Genomic DNA, 22432 nt, shown 5'->3' with positions numbered 1-22432 from the left:
CGTTTGTCTGGCAGACAAGCTCGACCAGCCTGGGGGCCATTTTGCAGCCCACTGTCCATTTTCTAGTGGCCCTCAGCCTAAATTGAAAATAACTTTTTGGAACTATTACATTTGACTTTTGTAGAAGAAACTATTTACAAGCAAAGGCCGTATCTCACTGAGTGGCAAAGCTTTGCGAATGTTTGCGCTTGGGATAGACCAATTATTGGCCTTACCGAATAATCGGCATTTTGGACAAATATCGGGCTTTTAAATAAATCTGATCTTAAAAATCGGAACTTTGAAAATAAGCTAAATCGTCAAATCAAGGTGCATATATTGTACCTTTAATATAAATTAAATATATATATATTACGTGTAATAATTAGAATATGTGCTTTAAGAATTTTTCAATTGTTAAATTTTATTTAAAAGCGGCATGCGTTATTGTCTGAACATTTTGCACATCAATAAATTAAACCTTTAAATAAATGTTTGTTCGATTAAAATTGTAATTGTCCAGAATGACAGAAAAAAAAAATCTGGCCAGCCTTAAAACCAAAATACGAGAAAGTTTGACATGACAGTTCTTTTGAAATTTGGGGAATATATGTATTTATTGTAAACAACTATACGGGAGTTTAAGTTTGACCTTCTTAAGACATACAGAGAGCTCCGTGATCGTTTTGCTAGAGTTTGAAAGCAAAAATGTCTCAGATTTTGCAAATCTGAAGTTGTTCAATCAAAATATCCTTCAAGAGTTGGGATTTGTATTTTTCAAATGTTGATGTCAAAAAACAATTTTGAACTGAAAATGAATATCCCCTTCAAATATCGGTTAACAGCCTCCTTGACTTGACTCCTAATAAGCAGCCTCAGACAAAACTTCTTTAGTTTGTGCTCGGCCCCGATGCATTTTGATGGATTTATTTGTTAGTTTTGGTCCGTCTTGATTAGTTTTCCGTTTCAGAACTGGAGCACGTGAACCCGGCCCACACCATCAGCGCCGCCCTGTGCTACACCACGCAGCTGCTCACCGTCTTGTCGCACATCCTGGACGTCTGCCTCCCCAAGAAGCTGTGCAACAGGTGGCTGGAAAATGCCGGCTCGCTCGCGACCCCTGACCCCGTCCTCATCTTTTTTCTTTTTGTTCCTCCAGCGAGTTCTGCGGCGACAACCTGAGTCGCTTCCGCTTCACACGTGCGCTCAACAGGCTCAACACCAACACGCTGCACCTGTGCTTCTCGCAGGTAACCGCGGCAACCGCTTGCTCATGCGGCCACTGCGCGTGCGTGTGCGTGTCTACCATCGTTTTTGCTCTATAAGTTGCAGTTGTTTTTTTATAGAATGTTATAGTTGTGGAACTTTCATTTATTTTGTTTTTTAAATTTAGTTAGTTTTAAAAAAAAAAATCAGCAGGGTTCTTCTGTTAGTTTGGATTAGTTTTAGTTATTTAAAAAATGCTTGGTTTTAATTAGTTTCAGTATTAGTTAAAAAAAAGTGTATTGTGCGTGTGGTGCAAAAAATCACAAAAGCACGATTCGGGTCAGATCACGGATTTGAGTCATGAATTGGATAGTTTTTCGGATCAGCAAAAAAAAAGATCTTCATTTATTTTGTGAAACACTTTCTTCATAAAAAAAATCAAGTCAAAATGTCTAATATAGCCGTTTAGGAACACAACTTTTAAGTGCAATATGAGGCATAAACATTCTTCTTTTTACATGTTTCATGTGCAAAAGAAGGTATTCATGGCTTAAAGTTGTGTTCTTATAATCGATAAATGTTAGACATTTTAAATTATTAAAAAAAAAAAAAATGGGCAAAAGTGTTATAAAATGAATAAAGACAAAGTACTATTTATCTTGTTTGTTTGTTTTAAATAATGAAAATACCTCAACGAGCAATTTAAGGCACGTTCGTTTCCTTTAAACGTGAAGAGTGAATTACGAAGTCGCCTGCAGGGTCCACAATTTTGAAAACAAATTCAAACAAGCCGTCAAACGTACTTGGCAGTCGGCAGCCAGACACTCCTTGGTCATGCTAACATCTAGCCGCTAGCCACTTGCGTCAGAGATTCTGCCATGTCATGCAATGACGGCGTATTTAATGAGCGGTTTCTTAGCGTCCTAAATTAGCGATCGAATACGAGTTCGGGCTAGCGTTGTGTTGATGTTGGTCGCAACTAAATGTCAATCAAAGAAATGTCTAAAAGGGAAGTCAAGCTCGCCATCACGCCAGGACGTGGGCCAACTTCAAAATAAAAGTCTACGTTTGTTGTGTCTGTGTGTGCAGCACGTGGACTGTGACAATCTCCACCCGCACCACACCCTCCGCAACATCATGTTCCTGGTCTCGGCCGGCAACGGCAACTTGGGCAGGTGAGGCCACCGCGCGGTGACGCGTCGCATGCGCGAGCGCTGACCACGCGCCCTCCGCCACAGGACGGGTCCGTTCGAGGTGAGCGCCGACCTGGATGAGTCGATGGAGTTCGTGGAACCGGAGGCCTCGGGCGCTGCCGAGGAAAGCGGCGAGGAGGCCGTCACCGACGACGAGACCGACCTCGGCACCGAGTGGGAGACCGTCCCCAGTCCCAGGTTCTGCGACATTCCCTCGCAGGTAGCGTGCGTGCCACTTCCCGTTACCGCACACACAAACATTATTAACAATGTCTCACCGTTCGATTCAGAATTGCTTTTCGATTCCAAACGATTTGATTGACTTGCTTCAATCTATTAGAAATGGAACGATATCCAAAAATCACAATACGAGATTATCACTAAATGAAGGTCACGATACGATAATTATCACGATATCGCGGGGAGGTGGCGCTATGAAAAGAGGTCACAATGTTGTAAAAAAAAAAAGAAAAGAAAAATAACTCATACAAAAAAAAAGCTCAATATTGTGCTTTTGTACTTAACAGCAATGCATATAAACAACCTAAACAATCTCTAATAAAACTTCATTTTGAGGCACTTACTTGCTAATGCGCGCACACATCGACTTCCTTCACATGCTGACTCGATTCACAAGCAAATGACGTTCCCTTCATCTGCCCATTAGCGTGGAAACCTAGAAGGGACAAAACATGCCTTTTGAAAATTCAACAGCACTAAAACACTAACCACCAGAGGGTGCTAGAACTTCACGCATGAAAATCAACCTGACGTGACGTGACCAGCTCGCCGTTCACATGGAGGAGTGCTCGTCGCGCACCATTTCGCAAGCCTTCGCTCCTTACGAGCTGCGGCTGGATTTTTGGCCATGCTAAAAGTGACGCCGTCGCTAATCCAGGCGGCGAAAAAAGGAAGACAAAGCGCAGATGCGCGCAGCGGTAGGGATGGGCCGATACTCGGTCCGACAGCAAGTGATATCAAACGTTGCTTGTTTGATGCCGTCCACTTGTCCCGTAGGTCTGGCTGGAACCGCATTACAGCGTTGACTGACAGTAAGCAACTTTGGAACGGAACGGAACGGATCTTTATTTGTCGTCGCACATGCACGGAAAAGTGCGCGGTCGGCAAATTGACTTAACAGCTCAAGAAAGATGACAAACGGAGGGAGGCCCATTCGGCCATTATGAGTTCTTCCATTGAAAACCAAAAAAAGGAGGACAAAGCTTGAGATCTGCTCCTTTAAGGAGGACATCTGCTAGTTTGAAGCCGGAAAAGCTGACATTAGCGATAAATGAGCAACGCGTCAGGATCGCCATCATGTGCAAAATTGAGGAGGATGCAGCAGGAGGCGGACGAGGACGAGGAGGACGGTTAGAAGCGAGTTAGCAGCAGGGACATGAGCGGCGCCAAGCGTCCGTCCGTCCGTCCGCCTTCCGGGACAGCCAAGCAGAAAAAAGACGTCCGCTGCAAGCAGGAGGAGGAGATTGCAGCAGTTCTAAAAATAAATAGAGTTCAAATTGAAAGAAAAAAAACTTTATTCGTCCCACATTGGAGACGTTCTCAACAGCAGAAATGTAAAAGAATATAGATCACTTGCTTTCTTGAGGAATTTATGGACACACAGATTTGAAAAAAGACATTTGTGCAGCGTTTTCATATAAAAGGTCAGTTGTATTGTTTTTTTGCTTTTGTTAAATTTTTTGGTCTGCTTGCTGTATTTTGCACCAGCGGTGATAACTTCTTCTTTTTTTTTCTTTTTTTTTCTGACTTGAGATGTTCATAATAAATATTATCCTGAACAGATCAATTCAGCTTCTTTAATATAATTAGCATATTCAGAAAGGAATCATATATTATCTTAAATAAAATAAATGTAATTCAATGTAGGGTCCGATGTTGTCCCTTTTCAATCCGAGTCATGATCTTGTTCAGTGTTGGATGTCACGTGACGTCCACTTCAGTGTTGGATGTCACGTGACGTCCACTTCAGTGTTGGATGTCACGTGACGTCCACTTCAGTGTTGGATGTCACGTGACGTCCACTTCAGTGTTGGATGTCACGTGACGTCCACTTTAGTGTTGGATGTCACGTGACGTCCACTTCAGTGTTGGATGTCACGTGACGTCCACTTCAGTGTTGGATGTCACGTGACGTCCACTTCAGTGTTGGATGTCACGTGACGTCCACTTCAGTGTTGGATGTCACGTGACGTCCACTTCAGTGTTGGATGTCACGTGACGTCCACTTTAGTGTTGGATGTCACGTGACGTCCACTTCAGTGTTGGATGTCACGTGACGTCCACTTCAGTGTTGGATGTCACGTGACGTCCACTTCAGTGTTGGATGTCACGTGACGTCCACTTCAGTGTTGGATGTCACGTGACGTCCACTTCAGTGTTGGATGTCACGTGACGTCCACTTCTGTGTTGGATGTCACGTGACGTCCACTTCTGTGTTGGATGTCACGTGACGTCCACTAGACGCAACTCCGACTCCATTCAATCCCGTACGCATCTTTTCCTTTGATGACATGCTAATTGCGTCGACATTCCCAACAACAATGGTGGCTTACTTTTAACTTTTTTATCTTGTTGCTGCAGAAACGCCTCGCTATCCTTTTTGCATCTTTTGTACTTCCTCTCAAGCAGAAATTGTCCGATTCGAAGTCTTGTAAAAAAGACAAATGTTCCAATTCATGTCTATTGTGAGCATTCAGGAAGGGGGGGGAAAAGTTTGTTTTTATTAAATAACCAATTAATGGGTGAACGCAATCCTCTCCACGCCAATTATTGGAATCAACTATAACAAATAAGCTGTCGTCAATGTCTTACAAATGCAATTATGCCATCTCGTGGCAGAAAGATGACCAACACAAATTTTGGTGACGGCTTTCTTAACGAGGAACACGTGTACTTGGAAACAAATTGTTGGAGCATTCCCACTTTTCCCCAATTAATTTCCACGCCCACTTCCATGCACGCAACTGACCATCATGTCTGATCCTGCTCAGTGGCGCAGTTCATAAAGTGCATTGGAGGTCATCATTTCAAAATTGAGCTCTCAGTTTACTTCATAAGCATTCAAACCTTTCAGCATTCTTGCGCAATTTCTCCAGGAATTGCGCTTACTCTCGTTACTCATTTCAATTGTTTGCGCCGCTCTTTCTGTTGTGCGCGCCTTGGCCACCGCGGGGCAGTATAACACGGTCATATGCGCCTGAGCGACTACAAGTCGCCTCCGAGATTCGGCAGCTGCATTATGAGCCGTTTTCTTTGCAGAGGATAAAGAATATGTGCCTGTGAGTATGGTCTTCTTTCATTTTTTGTTTATTGTTATGCCACAAAAGTGCCAGTTCTAAATAAAATCATTATAATAACTGAGATTGGAAGAAAAAATATATCATGATCTTTTTTTTGGGGGGGGGGGGGCATATGTTGTACTGAAAAGTAGGGATGCACGATAACGCTATTTTCAACCGATACGATAAACCAATCATTTAGAAAGTGCCGATAATTGTTTGCAAAATGTACTTGAATACAAATATACTTTGAGTCGTACTATATTATCTGTATGATGTCCAATTGGTCGATAATTGTCGGCCACCGATATCGCGCATCCCTACTGAAAAGTGAAATACAAGTGAAGTGTGCTTAACAAATGTATCGCATATTTAATTGTGAACGGGATGTTGTCCCGTCCGCAGCCCATGGACCTGTCCCAGAGCGCGCTGCAGGTGTCCCAGCCGTCCATCAACACGGGAGGAATGATCTCGTCCGCGGCGGCCTCCGTCACGTCCTGGTTCCGAGCGTACACGGGCCAGCGCTGACCTTTCACCTTTAGGCCCTCGCAACTCGGATCTGGGGGAGGAAATGGCGCGAGGAGGACATGTGTCGCCTTGGAGACCACCGCCTCATGTTGTTTTTTTGCTTCTTTGATTGTGTGAAAGAGGACAACGGTTACCATGGCGACGAGAGACACTGTTTACAAAGTCTTTGGATTGACGCTAACCTTTTACCAAAATCACAATGGGACGAATGATGAGTGTGTGGGACGCACTTTTCCACTGGTACCGGTTCTACCCCAAAAGTGTGTGCTCGCTTTTCCATGACACTTTTTGCAGTGGAATCCTTCTTTCGAACCTGATTGGCCGACGGACGTTTCTTTAAGGAACTCCACCTCATACATCCATTTCCTGCTTTGAAAAAAAAAAAAAAAGCGTCGACAGCACACAGGGCTTGTAATGGAAACGCAGGCCGAGCGAGGCCGAGCGAGGCCGTTGCTTGTGGAAGCGGTTTTGGAAACGCGACGGTCCTCGTGGAACAATGTTTGCTGCGGTTATGGCGTGTTCTCTTTAATAAAGTATTTTTTTTCTTTTCTTTGTTTCATGCTATCCTTAATAGTATTAATATTGTACGATAGCGTAGCCAAGCAATACAGTGCTACTACAGTACAGTATTTTTTTTGTACTGTACATATTGTGCACTAGTCGTAGCATTGTGTTATTAATTAATTAATATTACGGTGCAGTTATGGAGCAAAGTCGGGAGTCCTCAAGTTACGGCCGATGTCCGTTCCTACACTGGCGATGTAACCCGAATTTCGACTTGAGTCCGATTTCCCCGTTAAAGTCAATATTTACATCAAAATAATTTGTAGAGTCATTTTTAAAACCTATTTGCGCGACCCGGATGAGCCAGAACCAATATTTCCTGTTTCCACACGGACATTCACTGCTAACGGACGGCAGAGCGGAGCTAATTCAAACTTCAACACGGAAATATGACACGCCCACTAATCTGAATATATGACGGTGGCCATCTTGCTCCTCCCATCTCGCGAACAGACTACTGTATAAACTATGTTATACAGATTAGACATATACAGCTCGTAGACAGTACAAGGGCGGGTGGGGCGGGGCGGGGTGGTCACTATTTTTTAACGGGTAAAAAAAACGGAACAAGTGGATGTTATGTGTTGCTTTGAAGACGCCCTTTTTCTATTCTTCCTCAGTTCTTTAGACACCAATATTAGATTTGCAGAAGCATCTTTTGTTGAAGTACAGTTATAATTCTTTAATAAAAAAAAGTACAAGTTTCCTCCTGTAAACATTAAAAGTATAATTTATAACATTTAGTCTGTGTTGTAGAATATAGTGATGTGTTATATAGTAATTGCGCAGTATAGTAGTTCAGTGCTATAGTATTATATTAGTAATAATGCAGTAGTATAGTATTTTAGTCATGTAGCAGTATACTGGTATTGTAGTAGTGTCGTGACAGTGCAGTAATAGCTCAGTTTAATAGTGTAGTAATATATTTACGTGTAATAACATAGTAATAATAGTGTAGTAATATTCCAGTGTCTCGTACGAGAGCGTAGTGGTGGTGATTGTAAAATGTAAGCGAGTAGATTAGCAGATTAGCATGTTAGCGATGTTTGGTATGTGCAAAAGCCTAATAGGTCACATGATCTCTAATCTGCTCACAAATATCACTTTGACGCACACTCACGCGACACCAGTGCATTGTGGGACATGTGGACGCCTTCCAACGCCACTAAACCACACGACCGGCATCGCTACTCCTGTGGGCGAAAGCGTGGGTGTCTGGTGTCAGGTGGGTGCCGGTCCAAATGGTCACAATGAAGTTTTGTTGGGCTGCTGCGGTTTTGCTTCTGCTCATCGGCCCGTTCAAAGTCTTTGGTCTGCTTTCCACCCGGGAGCGGGAGCGCTCCTTCAGGACGAGGACCATGACGCAGGACTCATCTGTCCCCCCGGAACTGCCCGTGATCTGGACCGAGCTGTTGGGGTTGAGGCAACTGGTGCTCAGTCTACAGGCAGCAATGGTGGACCAGCGCCAGTCCCTCAGGACCTCAGAGAGCCGCCTGAGGGACGGGCAGGAGGCGGCCGAGAAACAGAGACAACAGCTGGACGCCATGCAGATGCAGATGGATGCGGACAGGATGCTGGTCCTCAGCTTACAGGAAGCCGCGGTGGAGCAACGACGCGCCCTCCGGACTACGGAGAACCGCCTGACGGAACGCGAGGAGGCGGCAGAAAAGCAGAGACAGCTTCTGGACTCACTGCAGGTCCAGGTGGAGACGGACAAGAAGACGTTGAGCGAAATCAACGCTGACCTTAAAAGGAGGGAGGAGAACAGACAAGGTCAGTACACGTAGATTACTTCAGTGTCTACTTAGACCAGAGGCGGGAAAACTCGGTCCTCGAGTCCTGCAGGTTTTGGATGTTTCCCTTCTCCAACACACCTGAAACCCATCAGCAAGATCTGCATACGCCTGATAATGATCCTATTGATTGCAATCAGCTTGTGTTGGAAGAGGGAAAACCTCCAAGACCTGCAGGACTCCGGCCCTCGAGGACCGAGTTTGGACACCACTGCCTTACTGTACTCCGTGGGGACCCCAGGCAAGATACCATGGCGACCACGACCCTTCCCCAAAAAGCAGGCCAATGAGTAAGAGGTTTCATTGGGTACAGTCTTGACAAAACAGTTTCTACGACGGTTTCCAGTTGTGGCACTGATATAGACCAACATCAGCTGGCTTTCGTTGATCCCGAGCCAGCAGCCAGAAACCGCTAATAAGGGGGGCTATGCTATGCGGCGTTCTGTCTGTCAGTCTGTCTCTGGATTGCCTGCCCAATGTTGCAGCGTCTCTCAGTCAGGTAACAAATCTTGGGTGTGTGGTACTCAGAGGAAGTGTCGAGGCTGCAGTCCAGACTGAACGCCTCTGAAAGTTCTGTGGAGGACTTGAAGAAGAAGACATCAGGTGAGCTCAAAACATCCGTTCCATTGGTCGCTCACCACGAAGGGGCCGTCTGCCGACCGGTCGCTAAGCGTGACAAATGCTGTCCAGCTGCGGCCAGCGACTTTCCGTTCCTGAGGACGAGGCTGAGAGCCAGCGAGAGCGCTCTGGATCAGCTCAAAAGGAAGAGCTCGGGTGATGTTCGGGATCAAGTCAGCCAATCAGAAACCAGCCTCACAAATCTCGTAACGTCCGTTTGCTGGTGTGCTTACAGTTCTGGCGTCTCGACTTTGCCTGGTGGAAAATCTGAGGAAAAAGAGCTCAGGTGCAAGTCCCTTCCGGTTTCCTGTCACCGGTTCAGCAGAAGCTTGTTCTCAGTTTTTTTTATTCATTCCAGTGGAGGAGGCTGAAGTCCAAGGCCAGCAGAACTCCAGCCGGGTCCACACGACAGCCTCGGCCGCAGACAAAGATGGCCAACGGTGGGAGCCAAAATCCCGTCCAGACACAGGTGAGACTCCTGGTTCTGGCTGACAGCCTTTGATGCCGATGATGATATCTCTGAGTCTTCCTGACCATGTATTGTAAAGACCATGTGAGTCTACTTAAACCGCTCGAATGTCCACCGAGACCACCCGAGTCCAGTTGCACAATGTGAGTCCGCTTATACCAAGTGGGTTGAGTTAAAGTACATGAGTCTACCTTAAGCATGTAGGTCTCTTTAGACCACTTAGATCGTGTGAGACAGCTTAGAGGTGTGTGAAGGTCTAAGGTCTTGACGATGGCATCCACTCCCCATTTCTCAGATTCATCCCATTTTCACCAAAACATGAGTGCTGTCCATGCTCGACTTCTGCAGCTAGAGGGCGATGTGATGACAGGTGAACGACACCTACAGCACTTCAGAGGTAACTATGCAGTGGAGGTCTCTGGAGGTTCGGAATCTTGATTCTGGAGGTTTTGACTCTGGAGTCCTTGCTTCTTAAGGTTTTATCCTAGAGGTCTTTGGAGGCCAAGACTATGGAATTCTAGATTCTGGAGGAATGGACTCTGGACGTTTTGACCGTGGATGTCTTGAGTCTGAGGGTCTTGACTCAAAAGGCCTTAAGTTTAAAGGTTTTGAATGTGGACGTTTAGATTCTGTACATCTGTACTTTAGTGTTAAGACGCTGTCTTGAGTGTTGAGAGCGAGACTGTGGAGGGTCTTGATGCTGGGGTTCAGGTCTCTGGTTTCATGCGTTTGCTTTCAGCTGCTGCGGTGAACACGCTGAATGACACACGGACACAAAGTGAAGGTGAGCACACAATCCCTTGGTGCATTCATGTGAGTGTGTGTGTGTCACTGAAATGGTTCTGGTCTACAGGGTTGAAGGTGCGACTGATTGCGGTGGAAAACCGTGTGGAGGATCTGTTGACTGACAAGTCAGGTGAGTTTCATAAAGGTTCGAGAAAGAGAACCTCAGGACAGTCTATAAGACCTACCACTTTTGACTTGAGTCCTGTTCTCTGAAGGTCTGGACTCTCGAGGTTAGAAACTCAAACATACTGTAAGCGGTTTTTGTCTGGTTCTCCATGCTGACATTGATTTTTCAGTTAAATCAAGTCAACTTTCCAGCATGGAAGCGCAACTCTCTAACGGCTGCAACACCACCGCAGGTATGCTAACACGCTACTAGCATGTTAGCACGCTAACATGTTAGCTCACAGCTGATTGGATGCAATGTGTCACTTGAAGCCCTAGAGGGCAGCGTGAGGATGGCTGAGGCTCGGCTGGAGAAGCTGAAAGTTCTCAACTCAGGTCAGTCTTCGTCGTCGTCTTGTCTCAACATGAGAGCGCGCCGGCGACATGTCATGTTCTCATTTTTTCACTCATGTCGCTATCGTGTCCTCCCCAAGTTGTCTTCGTGTCTCTCACATACTCTCATTTTCACGTTTCTCGTTTTCTTGTTGTGTCTTATCAGACATGTTGTCATCAAGATATGTCACGTTATCATGTCACTCTCAATTTATTGTTCGGTTTTTCTTATGACGAATCATCATTTTGTTTTTGTTTTCGTGCTCATTCATGTTTTTGTTGCTGACATTGCGTATGCAGCATTGCAGGTCCGACTCAACGTCAGCGAGAAACTTCTGGATGAACTCAAGACTGAATGCGCAGGTGTGTGTGTGTGCGTATATACCCGTGTGTGTGTGTGTGTGTGTGTGTGAGAACATGAGATGTGACAACCTGTCATGACGTCCTTCAGCCCAGACTTTACAACTTTACGACACGGAGTCACGCCTGACGCACAGCGTTGCAGGTACGCTCATGTCACTATCATGTGCTCATGACGCTCTCATGTTGCCGCCGTGTCGTTCTCATGTTCATATGTTATGTCGGTCATTTTGTTCTCATGTTGTCATGTGACTGTCGTGTTGTGGACATTGTGTGTGCAGCGTTGGATGTCCGACTGAACGTCAGTGGAAAACTTCACGAGCAAGTCCAGACCGAATGTATAGGTGTGTGTGTGCGTGTGCGTGTGTGCACGTGTGTGCACGTGTGTGTGTGTGTGTGTGTGTGCGTGCGCGCGCACATACGAGTAACACCAGTGTGTAACTGATATTAGGCGAGTTGTTGACGGTCACAGAAAGACTGAAGCTCACAGAAGGTCAAGTGGGAGATCTGTGGATGAAGAACGCAGGTGATGAGAACATGAGTGTGCGCACGTCGTCGTCGTCACGTCGTGACTGTTGTTGTTGTTTCATCCGTTCATCCAGCTCGGACGACGCAACTTTCCAACCTTCTCGACGGTCAGTCTCGAATGACGCGCGACACTGCAGGTACTTACTTGCAAGTTGTTCTCATGTTGTCACGTCACGACTATTTTGTGACGTCAACATCACGTTCTCGTGTCATCACAACGCGACTTTACAACATTCACAACTTTGCAGGTAAAGTCGCCCTCGTGTCATTCTTCGGTCCTCGTCACGTCACGTCTTGTATTGGGTTGTTTGTGCGTGCAGCCTTGGAGGTTCGACTGAACGTCAGTGAAAAACTCGTGGAAGAGCTCAAGACCGAAAGCGCGGGTCAGTGAGTGTGTGGGAGAGATGGTTTGTATGAGAACATGAGAAATGGCGTCACATCATGGCGGTGACATCTTTCAGCTCAGACAGCGCAACTTTCCAACGCGGAGTCGCGACTGACGCACAACATCCACAACGCTGAAGGTTCGTCACGCGCTTCAATCGTCAGCCTCGTGTCATTCGTTTTGTAGCTTTTTGTAACATTTAACGTCCGTGTTCTCTACGGAGGAGCAAAACTGCCCACATTAAAAAGAAAGACATGAATGAATCAATAAATGACTAAAAGTGAAAATAAAAACAGATATTAAAAAAACTTTTCGAGCAACTTGAGTCACAAGTTGTGGTGACGGGACAAAATAGTCCAACCCAAGACACGCTTAGGACCGCCCCCTCATTTGAACAACATTTCATCCTGTTTACATACTGTATTTGTTGATGTATTTATTTCCACATTTAATATTAGATTAATTAAAAATTTTGTTTGTTTGTTTTTATTTATTTATATTTATATTTTATATTCATTTATTTTTAATGTTGGCAGTTTTTGTCCTCCAGAGTTCTCGAGTCACTCTCATGTTCCCATGTCGATCATACATGTTGATCTCATGTCACTCATCTTGGCTTCATGTGGCTCAATCTGCATTCATGCCATTCGTGTTGTCATTGCTCATTTTGTTGCGTCAGTGTTGCTGGGGAGGTTAAACGCGAGCGAGCAGAAGATGATCCACTTGAAGGCGACAACTGAAGGTCATACGAGCGCGTGTGTGCGTGTGTCTGCTTGCGTTTGTCACAATGACGTTTTCCCTTCACAGAGTTGATGTTGCGGTTGCACGTTTTGGAACGCCGTAGCACGCCGACGTCAGGTTGTAAATGTGTGCGCTTGGTTGTTCTCGCGTGGCGATGATGTCATTGATAACGTCATTGCCATTGTCGTCGGCAGGTGAGACCAAAGTGGCCTTCGCCGCCGCGCTCACCAACTCAGGATCCGTGGGACCTTTCGACCACGAGACCACTTTGATCTTCTCCAAGGTTTTCACCAACGTTGGCCGAGCTTACGACGAGACTTCGGGTGAGCTTTGGTGACCCGCCGTCCTCGTGACGACGACGACGTTAACAATGATAATACTGATAACGATGATGAGGAGGATGAAGACGACTATGACGATCATGACAATGTCAACAATGTCACCAACGATCGGTCGGCCATTTTGCACAGGTGTGTTCATGGCCCCCGTGGGCGGCGTTTACGTGTTCAGCTTCACGGCGGCCGACTTCCTGAAAGGCTACATGGGCGTCACCTTGTACCGCAACCAGCAGCCCATCGTCTCCAGCCTGGACCTCAACGACCACGGCGGCTACGCGTCGGCCACCAACGGCGCGCTCATCCCGCTGGAGGCGGGAGACCGCGTGCGCCTCAGCCTCCCTGCCAGCTACAGACTGTACGACGACACGCGCAGCTTTAGCGTCTTTAGCGGATTCCTGCTATTCCCGCTGGAGGACAAACAATAAACGTGTTTTTTTCTGCTCGGAAACAACATAACATGCTAGCATCCATGTTATAATGCTAGCATCTATGTGAGCGTAATAGACAATGTTCTACTCTGGAACAACGTGACATGCTAACACAATAGGAAACCTGTTTGGAATGAACAATAGGCCTCATTCATTAATAAATACATCAAAATAAAAAAGTTGAGCGTATACTGTATGCAAAATCACCATCAGATTAAGGACAGGTGTGCATCACCATGTGTTAGTATATCATTTTAAATGAGTTTACTAGCAATCAGTTCAGCAAAGTTTCCGTTTGAGTGCCAGTGACAAATCAGTCATAACTTTATTCACATTTATAAAGCTTGCTAAACACATAAAACGACAATGTTATTTTTCAATTTTAGTTTATTTATTTTATTTTTGCAAATTACTGTATGGCCAATGTAAATGCACAGAAGCCTTCAGAGGGGTAAACTCAATTTTCAGATTTTCAGTCGTCACAGCCGCCAAGAAATAAAAAATACAGTATTTGCAGTACACATTTAGTTTTACGATACTCAATATTTATAGTTTCATATGTACCTGTGGATAAAATAGTGAAGATTAAAAATGTACGTGAGCGGTGCGAAGCGCGCCAGATCCACTCAAAAGGTAGTGAGTGAGCCCTATGGATTAAAAAAAAATTGATACAGTACAATTTATTGTTTGTATGGGGACCTCAGAATGCAATACAGACTCGCACAGTTCAAATCGCAGGGAGTACACTCATTAACAAATTGCAGGGGTCCAACTGTCAATTTTTTGGCGATTGTCAGGCTGTCAAGTTTTCAGCGAGAAAAAGAACAAGAGTGTCGTCACTACCGTGGCAACGTAAGATGGCTACCAACTGTGGCGCGCTCAGCCGTTGCCGTCACTGCTTTCACATGGTCGACAGGTGGCGACGCGGGAACGTTGGCGCGTGCATGCGCAATGAAGAGGAAAGAAGAAGAAGACGCTAACTTCCGGTCGAGTCTACCGATGACGAGCAGACTGAGCGAGCAGCTGTGACGAAGATACAAACAAATTCGGCGAGTAGAATCGTTCCAGGTGGGATTTGTCAACGTTAAGTTGTGTTTTTGTGTGTATTTATTCACTTGGGCTGTGTTCACTTGGACTGCCGAGCGCGCGGTACGAGAGCTAACTGCTAACGTTAGCATTGATAAGCTGCGTTTGTGTGTCGACGGACGTATCCATCAGCCGCTGCCCGATTGATCATTTTCATCGCTTGTCAAACTGTCAAGTGTCAGTTTCAAGTACAATTTCAAATTTGTGACTTATGACGTCCAATGTCGGAGTGATCATTACATTAGTCGACTTTTTTGGGATAGTCCGTGAACGCACCAGTCTGTGGTTGTTTTTTTTTAATTTTAATTTAATACGCGACAACTCAATCTACTGTGGGGATGTGTATTTTATTCTCTGTTTTGTAAATGGAGACAGCCTCTTGCATGTGTCTCAAGTTCCAAATGGGATTCTTGTAAGCTAAAATATTGACAGTTTCAGGCAGACATAGTTGGTAGCACGTGACAAACTGTAGCTGTTGTTCTTCGCATTCCATCCACCTCTATTTTTCATGCGTCTTATGCTGGAGTCAAATGTCACCCTCACTGATGTCAGATTGTTGAAACGGAATGATTAGATAAGTCTCCGACAAACCAAAATAGATTGTGTAAGCAGTAATAACAGAAAAATACCAATTATCCTTATGTGTGAGTGTTTGCCTGTCTATATGTGCCCGGCAACCGGTCCAGGATGTACCGTGCCTCTCGGCCTAAAGTCTGCTCCGATAGACTCCGGCACACCTGGCTCAGTCTAATGAGCATGGGGACGAATGGACGGGACATGAAGCAGCACTACGGTTGCCACGGTGATGGACAGATACCCATAATTACTATTTTCTGTTGTAGTGTACAGGAAGTGTTGGTGCCCTCATCTTGTCAGCTAACCCAGCTCAGTCAAGCTTCCCCGGCCCCCCGTACGTGAGTATCGTCTCGCATCGATCACGCTATGCAAGATCTATTTACGTCATCCATTGATCGCTTTTTCTGTAACCTCGTACGCACTGTGACAATTTGAAACCGTCCTTTAATTTTGGGGGTGAAGTAGACCTACTTCAAAGTTTATCTAGATATACTGTAGTGAAAAGTAAAAAAAAAAAAGAAACATTTGTGACCAGCATTTTATTTACCCCCCCCCCCCCCCCCCGCCCTTTAAAATGGGCCAATTTTACCCACAAAGTAAGCAGGTATCAGTGTTTCTATATAAATACTGTAAATATATAATAATAATAAAAAAAGAATAGGCTAACAAAACTCTAATGCAAAATTACTCGTATTTATTTTCCCTTTCAGTTTGACAAAATATGAGGGTGTCTATTTGATCCATTTTGTCAAAACCCATTTTATAATTTATTTACTATAATATAGTAAATATGGAATATAATAAAGAATATAAAAGATTATTATTTTTTTTTTAATGTGGCCTTCATAATTCCCCCTCACAACATATCAATGTGTCTGTGTTTCCTGAGCAGAGGCGGAAGCGTGTAAAGTGGAGGGTGCGTGCGTGCAGCATCACACGTCATTATGGTGCTCGCCGATCTGGGCCGCAAGATCACGTCGGCGCTGAGGTCGCTCAGCAATGCCACCATCATCAATGAAGAGGTAGCGCACCAACAAGACAATGGATTTGAAATGGAACCATCAACTTGCAGAAATCCAGCTTTAATTTCCATGCTAATCATTTGTGTTTAACTCAATTGCTCCCAAAAAACATATGAATATGTTCTATTTTAAAAATGTTAAGTTTCCCAAAGACCTAGTAATACGTTTTTATGTTTTTTTTTATGCTGGAGCATCAGCATACTTTGATGCAAATGCAAAGAAGGGTTGAAGTAGTAGTAGTAGTAGTAGTAGTAAAAAAAAAAATGTCCAGCAGGTGGCAGCAGAGCAAAATAGATCAACCAGGGCCATGTTGAGAAAAAGCTTATTTACCCACAGTTCTAAACAGGTTTGTGAATGATGATGAAATTTAGCTATATTCTAATGCTAATTGCTGCAAAACGGAAACGGATAGAAGTATACTTTTTTTCCTGATGAAAGAAGAGCCTTTAATCTTTCTTTTGGTAGGTTCCATCGAACACAACTTTCTGTGGTCCTTGCAAAATCAGTCTAAATCCAGTAAAAGAGCGATCCATTGTAAAAAGATTCGATAAGCCTGAAATGAAATCAGAAAGTCTGCTTGTTTTCATTTCAAATCCGTGGTGGCGTTTAGAGAGTGGGGCTATTGACTGCACATAATCCACGAGAGCAAGATCCTTCTCCAGTGAGTCGATTGTTGATGATCAAGTCCAACCGCTGCCTTTCTCGCCTTTCCTCCCGCCAGGTCCTTAACTCCATGTTGAAGGAGGTGTGTGCCGCCCTGCTGGAGGCCGACGTCAACATCAAGCTGGTCAAGCAGCTGCGAGAGAACGTCAAGTCCGTTTTTTTTCTCTCTCTTTAGCAGCCGCGTTCATGACGTGCAGCGCTTACACAAAAATGCAAACTTCCCGTTTGACATTTGACACTTTGGTTCTTGTCGGCGCAGAGCTGCCATCGACCTAGAGGAGATGGCGTCGGGTCTGAACAAGAGGAGGATGATCCAGCACGCCGTCTTCAAGGAGCTGGTCAAGGTCAGAATGAATTGAAAAATAATCCCCCCCAAAAAAGAGGAGGAGATGATGGAAGAAGCCGTGTGAAGCTTTTGTTGTTGTTGTTGTGTCGGCAGCTGGTGGACCCCGGCGTGAAGGCGTGGACGCCCTCCAAAGGCAAGAACAACGTCATCATGTTTGTGGGCCTGCAGGGCAGCGGCAAGACCACGACTTGCTCCAAGGTCGCACATCACTCGATTGGCACGGAAAGTAATTGCGCACAATCCAGACTGATTGTTGACGTCTGCTTTGCAGCTGGCGTATTATTACCAGAGAAAAGGATGGAAGACGTGCCTCATATGTGCCGACACCTTCAGAGCCGGTAAACGCCACGCGCTGCAGGATGTTTGATTAAAAAAATAAATATATAAAATTAATAACTTCTTTTTGGGGCCTGTAAAACAAAGGTCTGAATTCGATTTGACTCTAACAATTCTTTGTCCTTATTTTGTTTTAACTTATGCAAATGAGAAGAATTGTCAAGCACAAAACATGTAGAAAAATATCAACTGATTATTCTTCTGCGCAACATTTAATCGGCAGACGTTCGACCATTTTTGATTATGTTGAAAAGGACTAACATGGCTCAATAAAATGGACGAATCGGTCTCTCTCGTCTGCAGGCGCTTTCGATCAGCTCAAACAGAACGCCACCAAGGCCAGAATACCTTTCTACGGCAGGTGAGTCTCCGAGAAGCGTTCAGGTTCTCGCCGTGTACGGGAATCCCGCACATTTTTTTAATTCACTTATTCCCTCCTCTTATTTTTTCCGTAATTGGTGTCAAGGAAGTACTGTATGTTGGAAGTCACACTGACACGTGCCGTTGCGTTCAGTTACACAGAAATGGATCCGGTGGTGATCGCGGCGGAGGGCGTGGAGAAGTTCAAAGGCGAAAACTTTGAGATCATCATCGTGGACACGAGCGGACGCCACAAACAAGAAGACTCGCTGTTCGAGGAGATGCTGCAAGTCTCCAACGCCGTGGTGAGTGCCCGAACGCACCGCCGTGCTCCTCGTCCGCCCCGCTCCCGAACCGCCGGTCATCCTGTTGGTCTCCATAGCAACCCGACAACATCGTCTACGTGATGGACGCGTCCATCGGTCAAGCCTGCGAGTCTCAGGCAAAAGCCTTCAAGGACAAAGTGGACGTGGCGTCGGTCATCGTCACCAAGCTGGACGGACACGCCAAGGGAGGCGGAGCTCTGAGCGCGTAAGCGGCGGCCAGCTTGTGACGCTTGATGTCAAACTCGCAGCTGGTAGAAGACAAAAATAAATGCAATCTCCCAAGTATATAGAATTAATATGAGCTACCCATGAAGGTCTAAAGCGCAAAACATGCCTCTAAAACCCGAGGGTGACTTGAGCCGAAAACGTAAACACTTTCCTGGAAATTCAACAATATTAAAAATAATTGATATCTCAGCTCCTGAAGCAGATAAAAATACAATTCCAAATTAGATTTTCCGGTTATGAACGGAGTAAACCAGGGCGTGTTTACATGGCCGTACAAAATCGGAATATTGGCAATATTTTAAAAGAGTTATTGCCTGCATGTAAACGTCGTCAATATGTCACTGTCGACCTGGTTACAGTGATTGGAATTCTCCCCGCGGAGCCGTCAAATGCGATTTTTTTTTTTTTATTTCATAACTTCCGTGAATCTACGTTAGCCATAAATGTTGGAATCAAATTCCAGGACATGCTACGAGGCCCACGTCGCCGTCTAGTGTATATTGTGATGCAATTCATCGGCCAAGGGACCAATAATTTGTCAAAACAAAACAAAATGACTTAAAATGGCGAAGAGCGCTGGAACGTTCCTGCCTCTAACCCTAGAAACGCGCTCATGCGCTCCCGGGTTAAAAAGCATTAAATACGATCATGCTTTATTTGACACACAATGTTATGCAGAGAAACTATAACACAATTTAGCAATAATAAATGTGATAATCAATTAACAAAAGGGCGTACGGTCCATGAGTTGCTTCATGTTCTGAATTGGACAAGAAAAATGTACAGTTTCTTTCACCAATGTACAACATGTAACATTAATGCCAACTAGTGGCAGACGTGACCTCAACACAAATGTCATTCAAGGTTTCACACTCCTTTCACTGTTTAGTTAGTGTTGAACACGCAGTTTATGAATTGCTTACTATAAAATGACTGTCAGTGAACAAAAAGATAAGAGAGCCACATTTGTATTTGGTAACAATATTTGTCCGCAAGCGTATGAAAAATGTAAAAATATCTTATTGCTCTTTTAGAATCAATTTGCGATTAATGAGGATTACAAATTGTAGTTGGCCGGCAGCTTTAATATGTCGTATAAATGATCTGCTTGTTTGACGGGCGTCAGGGTGGCGGCGACCCGCAGTCCCATCATCTTCATCGGCACGGGCGAGCACATCGACGACTTCGAACCCTTCAAGACGCAGCCGTTTGTCAGCAAACTGCTCGGTAAGCCGCGGCGTTGCCGAGTTGCTTTCCCGCCGTGACCGCGTCCCTCTTCCCGTCAGGCATGGGCGACATCGAGGGCCTGATCGACAGAGTCAACGAGCTCAAGCTGGACGACAACGAGGAGCTGATCGACAAGCTCAAACACGGTGAGGCGGCGCGGCGGCGCATTTGGCCTCCGGGTACGTCCTCCCGCTGCTTTGTGGATTTGACGCCCGTCTTCTGACCCGCAGGCCAGTTCACGCTCAGAGACATGTACGAACAGTTCCAGAACATCATGAAGATGGGACCCTTTGGACAGATCATGGTAAGCCCCGCCCCTCACAGGTCTATCCAACGCCGTTTTGAGCGCCAACGAAACGGGTGGGCGTGCGTGTGTGCGCAGGGCATGATTCCAGGCTTCGGAACGGACTTCATGAGTAAAGGAAATGAGCAGGAGTCCATGGCCAGACTGAAGAAGCTCATGACCATCATGGACAGCATGAACGACCAAGGTGACGTTTTGTGAGAGATCACGTGATACGCCCTTCACCACTTTGATTGGCTGATGCGACGCCGTTCATACGCGAGCTCGTGGCAGAGTACACAAAACTAACAACGTGGTCAACATGTCAAGAAAGTTGCTGACTATCAACATAAATACAAAATAGTTGCAGAAAGATAACTCGTTTGCTCTCGTTTGGCGATAATTTTTTTTAATCGTAATTAATCGCATGACTTCACTAGTTAACTCACTATTAATCACACATTTTGTATCTGTTCTAAATGTACAATAAAACAATTCTAGGTTTTCGTGCTCGTTAACAAAAGTGGAAACATTTTTAAACTAATAGAAATAGTTCAAATTAATTTTTGACGTCTGTAGCCGTCAATGGCAGTGAATGAGTTGAAAATTGATTAAACCCGTAATTGTCCTGAATGAGTGAAAAAAATGGAGATTTTATTTTTGGCCATATGGCCCAGCCCTACCAACATCGAATGACAACTAGTTTCAAGCTGCCAATTGCCAACAAAAGCTAGTTTTCAGACTATTACTCATGAATACGACAGGCTGATCGATGTCAACAAAAAAACATGTTTTCAGAAGGTAAACAAAACCCAGGAACACTAGATGAAGAATGTCAACAAGTCGTGAAAATTAGTCACCGCGGCAACAGCCCGACTGACCGACTGACTGTTTGCGTGTAGAGTTGGACAGCAAGGACGGCGCCAAGCTGTTCAGCAAGCAGACCAACCGGATCCAGCGCGTGGCTCGCGGGGCGGGCGTGGCCACCCGGGACGTCCAAGAACTTCTCACCCAGTACACCAAGTTTGCTCAGATGGTCAAGAAGATGGGCGGCATCAAAGGCCTGTTCAAAGGTGACGCGTCGCTCGGCGCCGGCTGTCTCGGTGGCAAATGCGCACGCGCCTCCTCCTGACGCGTGTCCCTTTCGTGCGTGTTCAGGAGGAGACATGTCCAAGAACGTCAACCCGTCGCAGATGGCCAAACTCAACCAGCAGATGGCCAAGATGATGGACCCGCGCGTGCTTCACCACATGGGTAACAAACACTCTCATCGCGACGATATCCATGAACTCGTTTGCTGCCGAATATGTTCAACAAATACGCTTTTCGGGTATGTGGTCAGAAAGCCGTGCTTTTACCAATGAACAGAAAGAAAACAAATCTCTATACTCTCTGGTTTGATAAGTTCGCTGCTTATAGTCACAGAACACTAAAATGGCCGCCAGTCCATGAGCAGAGTGGCCACTTTTCAGATTTGGAAGACTCGATCCGACCAACTCCGGCATCTGAAACACACGAGTCACTTTCTGGCGCTGTTTGCGTGTTTGCAGGCGGCATGCAAGGCCTGCAGTCGATGATGCGGCAGTTCCAGCAGGGGGCGGCGGGGAACATGAAAGGCATGATGGGATTCAACAACATGTGAGCGGCACGGACGCCGCCGGCCGCAGCATGAGCTTCCTCTGGAGGGTGGAGATCGCTTTTTGCTTTTGGTTTTATTCCGATGAAGATGCTGCATCCTGATTGGATGAGACTGGACAATGGGCGTGGCAAACAAACAAAACCTTTCTACTGGTCCATTTTTAATCTGATGTGCAATGGCAGGTGATGAGCTGAGTGATGTCATCCCCTGTGAAACTTTTCAGAATGAAATATAGAACATTCTCATATTGGCTCTTCTTTTGTTTGTCTTTCGATTGGATTAGTTATGATGTCGTTTTTTTGCCCGGCTCAAAAATCTTTGTATTAACCTTAAAAATAAGAAAAGTGACATTTACAACCAGTTTGACTTTGTTGATGAAATCTTCAATCGACCTTAATGCCAAGTAACGATGTTGAAGTGAATTCAGGAGCTCCATTTAGGTCAAATTGGTCACCATCTTAATAATAATAATAATAGCGCCACTCAAAGACGCTTTACAAGGGAATGGATACATTATTCATGCACTTACACATTCACACTGTGGTGTACTTGAGTAGCCACAGCTGAAGGAAGGAAGCGTGGCTGCCAGTGTGCGCCTACGGCCCCTCCCACCACCACCACCAAATG

The 22432-nt window shown here is 45.3% G+C and overlaps 3 protein-coding genes across 8 annotated transcripts in view; all 3 read left to right on the top strand.

The window, feature by feature from the left end:
- The window catches only part of atg14 (autophagy related 14), a 10057-nt gene extending 3303 nt beyond the window's left edge, over positions 1 to 6754 (top strand). For 2 of the 3 annotated variants that reach the window (XM_086095561.1, XM_086095563.1), the window contains exons 7-11: positions 950 to 1067; positions 1139 to 1229; positions 2275 to 2360; positions 2424 to 2598; positions 6083 to 6754. In XM_086095561.1, coding sequence (XP_085951687.1) covers positions 950 to 1067; positions 1139 to 1229; positions 2275 to 2360; positions 2424 to 2598; positions 6083 to 6205 — 593 coding nt within the window. In that variant the 3' untranslated portion in view covers positions 6206 to 6754. Of the gene's footprint in view, positions 1 to 949; positions 1068 to 1138; positions 1230 to 2274; positions 2361 to 2423; positions 2599 to 3395; positions 4328 to 6082 lie in introns of those variants that run through there. The other variant, XM_086095562.1, reaches the window with a different exon arrangement.
- A 1142-nt stretch (positions 6755 to 7896) lies between these two features.
- LOC147162686 (uncharacterized) lies at positions 7897 to 13818 on the top strand. 3 transcript variants are annotated; one of them, XM_086094892.1, is made up of 21 exons: positions 7897 to 8542; positions 9091 to 9165; positions 9253 to 9336; positions 9416 to 9466; positions 9539 to 9649; positions 9945 to 10046; positions 10389 to 10433; positions 10503 to 10565; positions 10732 to 10794; positions 10874 to 10936; positions 11234 to 11296; positions 11385 to 11438; positions 11575 to 11637; positions 11745 to 11819; positions 11896 to 11958; positions 12142 to 12204; positions 12283 to 12345; positions 12886 to 12948; positions 13014 to 13064; positions 13142 to 13270; positions 13418 to 13818. In XM_086094892.1, exons 1-21 carry the CDS (start codon positions 8011 to 8013, stop codon positions 13708 to 13710), a joined length of 2169 nt encoding a protein of 722 aa, XP_085951018.1. In that variant the 5' UTR covers positions 7897 to 8010; the 3' UTR covers positions 13711 to 13818. The 3 variants fall into 3 exon arrangements, with proteins under 3 accessions (XP_085951018.1, XP_085951016.1, XP_085951017.1); XM_086094890.1 differs by having other exon boundaries at positions 12070 to 12204; XM_086094891.1 differs by lacking the exon at positions 12886 to 12948 and having other exon boundaries at positions 12070 to 12204.
- Positions 13819 to 14677: 859 nt separating this feature from the next.
- On the top strand, positions 14678 to 22052 carry srp54 (signal recognition particle 54). 2 transcript variants are annotated; one of them, XM_086095743.1, is made up of 17 exons: positions 14678 to 14781; positions 15642 to 15709; positions 16268 to 16397; positions 17119 to 17210; positions 17320 to 17404; positions 17500 to 17604; positions 17678 to 17744; positions 18046 to 18103; positions 18257 to 18407; positions 18485 to 18633; positions 19783 to 19883; positions 19943 to 20029; positions 20114 to 20187; positions 20266 to 20374; positions 21069 to 21239; positions 21325 to 21420; positions 21717 to 22052. In XM_086095743.1, exons 3-17 carry the CDS (start codon positions 16320 to 16322, stop codon positions 21806 to 21808), a joined length of 1515 nt encoding a protein of 504 aa, XP_085951869.1. In that variant the 5' UTR covers positions 14678 to 14781; positions 15642 to 15709; positions 16268 to 16319; the 3' UTR covers positions 21809 to 22052. The 2 variants fall into 2 exon arrangements, with proteins under 2 accessions (XP_085951869.1, XP_085951868.1); XM_086095742.1 differs by having other exon boundaries at positions 15642 to 15713.
- Positions 22053 to 22432: the final 380 nt, after the last annotated feature.

The sequence above is a fragment of the Leptonotus elevatus genome, chromosome 14 (assembly GCF_054856555.1).
Source record: "Leptonotus elevatus isolate MCC_2025b chromosome 14, RoL_Lele_1.0, whole genome shotgun sequence".
Classification (NCBI taxonomy): Eukaryota; Metazoa; Chordata; class Actinopteri; order Syngnathiformes; family Syngnathidae; genus Leptonotus; species Leptonotus elevatus.
Note: the sequence above shows the minus strand (reverse complement) of the source record. Positions and strands in the feature narration are given on the sequence as shown.

Coding starts and splice junctions, on each gene's coding strand:
- LOC147162686 (XM_086094890.1), top strand. CDS start 8,011: ATGGTCACAATGAAGTTTTGTTGGGCTGCTGCGGTTTTGCTTCTGCTC. Junction 8,543..9,090: donor GAGGGAGGAGAACAGACAAG/GTCAGTACACGT, acceptor TGTGGTACTCAG/AGGAAGTGTCGAGGCTGCAG. Junction 9,650..9,944: donor AAAATCCCGTCCAGACACAG/GTGAGACTCCTG, acceptor CCCATTTCTCAG/ATTCATCCCATTTTCACCAA.
- srp54 (XM_086095743.1), top strand. CDS start 16,320: ATGGTGCTCGCCGATCTGGGCCGCAAGATCACGTCGGCGCTGAGGTCG. Junction 17,211..17,319: donor CAGCTGCGAGAGAACGTCAA/GTCCGTTTTTTT, acceptor TTGTCGGCGCAG/AGCTGCCATCGACCTAGAGG. Junction 17,405..17,499: donor TCTTCAAGGAGCTGGTCAAG/GTCAGAATGAAT, acceptor TTGTGTCGGCAG/CTGGTGGACCCCGGCGTGAA.